The sequence below is a fragment of the Myotis lucifugus genome, unplaced genomic scaffold (genome assembly GCF_000147115.1).
Source record: "Myotis lucifugus unplaced genomic scaffold, Myoluc2.0 scaffold_117, whole genome shotgun sequence".
Classification (NCBI taxonomy): domain Eukaryota; kingdom Metazoa; phylum Chordata; class Mammalia; order Chiroptera; family Vespertilionidae; genus Myotis; species Myotis lucifugus.
This window is the reverse complement of record NW_005871165.1, coordinates 667,752-675,887: the sequence shown is the minus strand read 5'-3', so window position 1 is coordinate 675,887 and position 8,136 is coordinate 667,752. Positions and strand designations below refer to the sequence as shown.

General features: G+C 34.4%; 1 protein-coding gene across 1 annotated transcript in view; it reads left to right on the top strand.

Annotated features, from left to right (window-relative positions):
* Positions 1 to 8,136, top strand: part of DYNC2H1 (dynein cytoplasmic 2 heavy chain 1) — a 349,832-nt gene that overhangs the window by 205,789 nt on the left and 135,907 nt on the right. The window contains exons 79-80 of the mRNA XM_023757927.1: positions 2,864 to 2,939; positions 5,998 to 6,206. Of these exons, the coding sequence (XP_023613695.1) occupies positions 2,864 to 2,939; positions 5,998 to 6,206 (285 nt within the window). The remainder of the gene's footprint in view (positions 1 to 2,863; positions 2,940 to 5,997; positions 6,207 to 8,136) is intronic.

The following is an 8,136-nucleotide window of genomic DNA, read 5'->3' as shown; positions in this document are numbered from 1 at the left end:
ACCGGTTTGGCTCAGTGGACAGAGCATCAGCCTGAGGACTGATAAGGTCCCAGGTTCGATTCTGGACAAGGGCATGTACCTTGGTTGTGGGCACATCCCCAGTAGGAGGTGTGCAGGAGGCAGCTGATCGATGTTTCTCTCTCATCGATGTTTCTAACTCTCTATCCCTCTCCCTTCCTCTCTCTGTAAAAAAATCAATAAAATATATTTTTTAAAAAAAGAAAAATTGTATTTTAAAAATGAAATTAGATTTTATTTTTTATTAAATGATATACTACAAATTAAAAACCTACGAAAAAGTTTGCTATTAAAATTTAGACTTCCTGCCCTAGCCGGTTTGGCTCAGTGGATAGTGTGTCAGCCTGCAGACTAAAAGGTCCCAGGTTCGATTCCAATCAAGGGCACATGCCTGGGTTGTGGGCTCTGGGCTCGATCCCCAGTAGGGGGCATGCAGGAGGCACCCGATCAATGATTCTCTCTCATCATTGATGTTTCTCTCTCCCTCTCTCTCCCTCTCCCTTCCTCTCTGAAATCAATAAAAATATTTAAAAAAACATATACTTCCCCATTCTATCTTCCTGCTATCTTGTATCTATTCCCAGGGCATCAACTCCACTATTTCTGGGGTGTCCCTAAGAAATATTAAATAAATATACAAACATTTTATGTATTTGTATACACTCATGTTCTTTTTAACTCAAATGGCAGCACATTACAAATATAGTTCTGTAGCTTGTTTTAATAACCAATGCATTTTAGAGATTTTTAAGTATTAGTGCCCATATATTTAATTTAAAAATATTTATGTTCATTATGTCAGTAATGTATTTTCGAGCAGTTTTATATTGCTGATTGCACGTGAGTATTTTTTTCTATCTTTGCTATTACAAAATACTTGCCTATACTTGCCTCTTTTGGCATTTATTTTTGATGACCAATTTCTAAATGTGAAATGTTTGGGTCAAAAGATATGTGTATTTTTAAAAATTCATAAATATTATAAATACCAAATGCCCTTAATAGATAATATATAGCAATTCATACCTGAAGTATGAGTTTCATATACACAAATTGAAAATGTCATCTTTTTAACACTTGAAATTTGATCTCATGAAAATCATAAAATTGGAGTTAAAGCAAATAATAAAGAGAATACCATTAATTAATAGAGACCAGGTCATACAGATATGTACTTCTATAAATTCCCTATTTTGCTTATTTTTCTCATTTGGTTTTGCTTTTTTTTTTCTTAAATGCCAACTTTCATTAGTAAAGATCCACTATTAATTCAACTCAGGTTTTATTTTTCATGTTAGTAAAAGATTATTTTTTGCTAAGATTATTTATTGATTACTTATTGCAGGGTTATATTTGGTTTGCAGAATTAACTTCCTCTATTTTATGCATGTACTAGAGGCCTGGTGCACGAAATTCGTGCACGGGTAGGGTCCCTAGGCCTGGCCAGCGCACAGATTTTGGGAAACTAAGGAGAAAATAATCAAATGGGACTGCATATCAAAATAAACCATCAGCAAAACAAAAAGGGAGCCCACTGGATGGGAGAACATATTTGCAATGACACATCTGATAAAGGATTAATATCCAAAATATATAAGGAACTCATACAACTTAACCAAAGTAAGACAATTTAAAAATGGGCAAAGGACCTAAATGGATTTTTTAGCCTGTATTCTCCAAAGCAGACATACAGATGGACAGGAGGCATATGGAAAAATGCTCAGTCAGTAATCATCAGTGAGATCTAAATTAAAACGACAATGAAGTTCCACCTCACACTAGTCAGAATGGCTACCATAAAAAAAAAAAAATCTACAAACAACAAGTGCTGGTGAGGATGTGGAGAAAAGGGAACCCTAGTACACTGCTGGTGGGAATGCAGACTGGTGCAGCCACTGTGGAAAACAGTATGGAGTTTCCTCAAAAAATTAAATATGGAAATACCATTTGGCCCAGTGATCCCACTTCTAAGAATGTACCCTAAGAAACCCGAAACATCAATCAGAAAGAATGTATGCACCCCTATGATCATAGTAGCACAATTTATAATAGCTAAGATCTGGAAACAGCCCGAGTGCCCGTCAATAGATGAGTGGATGAAAAAGCTGTGTTACATTTATACCATGGAATACTATGCAGCCGTATAAAAGAAGGATCTCTTACCCTTTGAGACAGCAGAGGGGGACCTGGAGAGTATTATGCTAAGCAAAATAAGCCAGTCAGAGAAAAACAAGTATCACATAATCTCACTCATATGGTAATCTAATGGACAAAATAAACTGATGAACAAAATAGATCTGGAGACATAGAAGCATGGAACAGCCTGTGCAGTCTCAGAGGGAAGCCGGTGGTGGGTGGATGTGAAGGAAGAGATCAACCAAAGAACTTGTTTGCACGTATGCATAACCTTTGGACACAGATAATAGGGTGGTGGAGGCCTGGAGTGGGGGGATAAATAGTGTCAGTAGGAGAAAAAAGGGGACATGAAATACTTTCAGCAATAAAGTTTTAAAATTATGGGAACTAAATGTGTACCAAGTATGTAGACTCAAAATTTACTATGCCAATTTGTTCTCTCCCTATGACTCTATTGCCACATATTTCAATGATAACAGCTTTATGGTATTATAAAGTATTTTCCATGCTATGGAGGTAAATACTTTTGTTTTAAAATATGACTATTACTTTAGCACCATTGTTTATTTTATTAAAAATTGTCAGAATTGGATTTTTAGCATGTATTGAACATTGTTTTTAAGTTTGTAAGGACTATGATATATATATCTGTATATATCTTTGAACACTGCTTATAGTTCTTCAGTACTTTTAAATTTTCTTTTTATAGGGTTGGACCAAATTTTATGAGTTTTCTTTATCAGATCTTCGGGCTGGTTACACCATTATTGACAGGCTCTTTGATGGTAGGTTCTCGTGATGAAAATTTTTATCTGTTGTTAATGAAAAAAATTGACATATTAACATCATGGTTTCTTCAAAAGTGACTTAACTTTCTTTCATAAAACTTGCTTTTTATTTTTGATTTATGTCCTGGCCGCCATGCTTGTGTTCTCTGAGAGTTCTTATCTAGTGTGGTCACCGTTTTTGATATAATGCGTAAGAGATCTAATTGCTCTGTAGCCTTTAGGAAGCAAAAAGCAAACAAGACCACATAATCTGATCCCCAGAGGCCACAAATTCTCTGCCTCCTGAAGACAGAAACAGCCCCTGAAGTTTATTATGTAGGGCCCAGGCAAGGAGACACTAGAGTTTAGACAATGATGGGTTAGAGAAGAGATTATGTTGATAGGAATCTCAAGCTTAAAAATGTCCTGAACAGAACTCTTGATCCCTTTTCCCCCATCCCTACCTGCAAACTTGCCAAAGCATTGTTCCCTGCGTCTGCCCCATTTTAATAAATGGCACCACCATTTATGTAATTGTTTTAGTTCAAAGCCTATGAGTCACCATGGATTCTTTTATTTTTCTCATCCTCAATTATCCAGTGCTTTGAAAATTTCTGTTCCTTGCATGTCCAAATCACATCATGGTTCTATTTACTTCTTTCCACTTCATCAAGCAATAACTACTAGTAAATGCCAAATAGTATTCTGAGTTTTTTGTTTATTTAACCATTTTTTAAAATTGTACATCAGAAAAGTACATACAAATGTTCAACTCAATAAATATTTATAAATTGAACATATGTAACTAGTCCAAAATCAATGAACAGCATTACCAACATTCCCAAAGCACCTCCCCTATTCTTGTCACACATGACTCAACATTTTCCCGTGCTGTGTCAAGGGGAACCTCTTTCCAGACTTCCATGAGCTACTGTTTTAATTTGACAGAGAGTTTTCTGGAGGATATGTACTAATACTTTACCTTGCACAGAGATTTGGTAATTTTCCAAAATGCTTTTGAACATTTATTTGATTTTTATAATACCACTATAAGGCAAATATTATTAGTACCCTTTTAGGATGAGGAAACCAGAGAACAGAGTTTGAATGATTTGTTCATCAGTATATTTCAAGGTTGTTATGGAATTAATAGCATCACATGATTTTTATGTCTATCACATCATTGAGTTGTTGTGAATAAGAGGCAGATACTTTAAAATAATATTAAATATCATGGTAAAAATCTAACTGTATGATTATATATTTACAAAATTTCCTGATATTACGAGAATTCCATAAATGTAGAATGAAATATAAAACGAGAAAAAGTTCTAATTATAGAGGGCAGTTGATGTAGAGATTATGTAGCTATGAGATCTCAACAAGTTTCTTGACCTTTAAGTATGAGTTTCCTGATCTGTAAAATAAGAATAATAGTAGGTACTACTTCAATTGATTCAACTTGTGAGAAGTTTAAAGGGGAAATACTAGGTAAAGTATTTAACATTTAGTATGTTTAATGTATTGAGTAAGCCATCAGTAATGATTGACTTATTACTATTGCTATGTTATAAATTAAGTTCTATTTATTTTCTCATATCCTAAACAAAATAAAACGTGTCTTGAGAATAATGGGTATAAGAAGAAAAATAAGATTTTTAATAAAAATTCTATAAAGTATTTTCTGTGATGGCTGTTTGTATTTTTAAGTTGAAAGGTATATTAATGTTTCTGTATGTCTTGTATGACTTACTTATGAATGAATGAATGACATATGCATTACTAGTGTATTATTTACTGAACATCAGAACTTACTTGGCAAGTCCTGCTGAAGTCCCTTGTAGCTACTTAGCCATTATTGATAGTAAGATATAGGTGGGAAACAACTTTAATTAGTCCTCCACTCTAGAGGGGCCCTGGATCTGCAGGAGGCAGCCTAAATCACCTATGCCCCAAGGCTATAGTAATACTGGCATCAATTTTTGTAATCTCTGAATTATAAAATTTTAATGAAATTGAACTAGTAAGGCTAGCAGTGATGTTAACTAGCTAGTTTAAATATAATTGTGTTTACTATATTTACTCATACCTAAGATATAATTCTCACATTTTAACATTACCACTGAAATGTGATTAAGAGGATATCTCTGACCCTGGCCAGCATTGCTCGGTGGTTAGAGCATTGATCTGTGGACCAGAGGGTCAGGGGTTTGATTCCCAGTCAAGGGCAAGAACCTGGGGTTGCAGGTCTGAACCCTCCCCTCCACCTGCCCTCCTCTTTGGTCGGGGCACTTGTGGGAGGCAACCAATCGATGTGTCTCTCTCTCTAAAAATCAATGAAAAAAATATCCTCACTCCTTGAAAACAAAATTTTTTTAAGAGGATATCTCTGTTGCAAAATGGAAGCTTATAGAAAAGTCCCCTGTGGTTTTTTTTAATACTACATTACTTTTCTATTAGAATAGAAAATGTACAATTGACTATAAAAATCATGACTTTGAGGAGACTATAATGTGTGAAGGTGTTTAGTAGTTTCCCTCTTAATTGGATTACTTTATGAACTAATTTCATCATTGTATAAAATTATGTTTTGAATATGTTCTTCTAAGGAATTTCCAGTTTAAGGAACAGTATTGCGTGGCAGATAAGAATATGGCTCTGGTTTCAAAGTACCTCATTTCAGTCCAGATCTGTGGGATTTCCTGATTTTGGTGTTTTAACCTCCCTGTATCTCAATTTCTCCATCTGTATAATTGGATAATATTAACAGTTCTGTTTGTTATGATTCTTAAGTGAGTCTATTTATAACAATTGGAAATTTTCATTTGATTAAATAATCTCAAAAATATTAGCCATTGTGTGATTATTGAATATTAATTATTAATACTATTTATTAATGGACATTATATTAATATTACTGAGCATTTTAAGAAATGACTTAGCTGAATTAAATATATTGTAATAGTCTATATTTCCATATAATTGGAGTCTGGTATTTAGTTGATATTTTAGAATATTTAAAAGAATTTTCTAATATCTGAGAAATAAAGCTAATAAAAGTATTTTTTAATTGTAGGTACCAAAGATGTACAGTGGGAATTTGTCCATGGTTTACTTGAAAATGCTATTTATGGAGGACGTATAGATAACTATTTTGACCTTAGAGTTCTTCAATCATACCTGAAACAGTTTTTTAATTCTTCAGTAATTGATGTATTAAACGAAATGAACAAGAAAAGCATTTTCCCATATACCTTATCTCTGCCAAAATCCTGCAGCATTTTGGTAGGTAAAATTAATCCTTGTCAATCTATTACCAGATATATACTTGTGTTATTTCTTATATTGTTAAATATATATTGTTTCTTTCTAAATGCACAAGTAATTATCATTCACAAATGTGGATTATTTGTTATACCAATATGCAGCCTGATTCTCTAAACTCTAGGTGTCCAATTCGCTTTTGGATACTTACTGAAGATTGACTGATGATCATAGGATATACTGTGTAGGTAAACCTTGAAGGGAGTAGCAAAGGAAAATTTTTAAATGTAGAACTGTTCTGAAGATCTGGAGTGGGGGAATATGCTACTTCCTAGTAGGCATGAGGGCTCTGATATGTTTAATAATATTAATGAAATTAAAAAAGTATTTAACAAATGTCTATTTTCATATACTGGCTTATAAATTTAAAGCAGCTCTAAAAATATAAGATATTATCTGGCTTTCATAGCAACACTTTTGTGTATGTATATTTATTTTAACCAGGTGTAGCTTTTTGCTTTGAGTCATTCTATGAAAACCTCCTAAAATGCAGGGCCCTTTTCCAGAAAATAGTACCAAATATAGTCCAAATACTTCAATTCTAGTTTATTTTACCTCAAAACTATATTTGTATAAATGCCCAAATAATATTTTTATTAGAGTAATATAATTATATCTATGTTCATTAATTACAAAGATATAAATATGTATGCACACAATTATATAGTTTTTCTCCTAGTATTGTGCCTTTTTCTGTCATTTTTTTAAAGAAAAATTTCTGTTTCAGTAATATAATTATCAAAAATAAAAGCTTGAAAACCTATATTAAACATATTACTCTTATCTCTATATATAAAAGCCCAAGTGACTGTTAAGACTGAACAACCGGAATGACCAGAACGACCAGAACAACCGGTTGACCAGTCGCTATGACATGCACTGACCACCAGGGGGCAGACGCTCAACGCAGGAGCTGCCCCCTGGTGGTCAGTGTTCTCCCACAGCCAACCTCCCATGGCCAGCCAACTCCCACGGCCCTTCCCCCTGGCCGGCTGGCCCCCCTAATAGGCCCCAATTGGGGGGCCAGTCAGCCAACCTCCCAAGGTCCCTCCCCCGAGCTGGCTGATCCCCCAATAGGCCTCTATTGCCGGCCAGGCCAAGGGACCCCACCTGTGCATGAATTCATGCACCAAACCTCTAGTATCTTATATGTTATATTACTAAATATCCCATCTGTTTTGTTTTATTATTCAGTAATATACTTTGAACATTTGCCCAGTGGTAGCCCTGTTCCAGACATTGTGGATTCTGATGCATCTGCAGAGTTCACTTTCTCATGGGAGAACCATAGAGTGAATGATCAAATAGATATATCACATGCTTATTTATCATTTATCTATATCAGAAAATGTACCCTGAAAAGTCTCCCATCTCTTCAGAAAATGTACCCTGAAAAGTCTTCCATCTCAAAATTCATACAGAAAAGTATACATCATAAATGGGATTGCAATTAATTTTTATACATTGAACACATGAGTGTAAACCGCATTGGGGTAAAGAAACAACATTATCACCTCCCCATAATTCCTCCTTAGGCTTCCTTCTAACAGCCTACATTAGTTTTGCCTGTTTTTGTGCTTTATATAAATGCTATCATTTGTTATATATACTTTTGTGTTCAAGTGGGGATAAATCAGCATGGATGTTGCCTGTTATTTAAGAAACATGTCCGTGTAGAGTCCTAAGTAGAGAAAAGACTCTAGTCAGTCTAGATGAGACAATTTCACAGCTATTTTGAAATGAACAAAGTATATAAACACAAATAAAATAATAGTTTTATATTTATAGGATGATTTAATGTTTAGCCTTCTAATTGACCTAGGTAGGAGGAGGAATCCAAAAGCTTCCCAGGAATAGGGGGACACAAGCACACACACACTCCTGCACATAC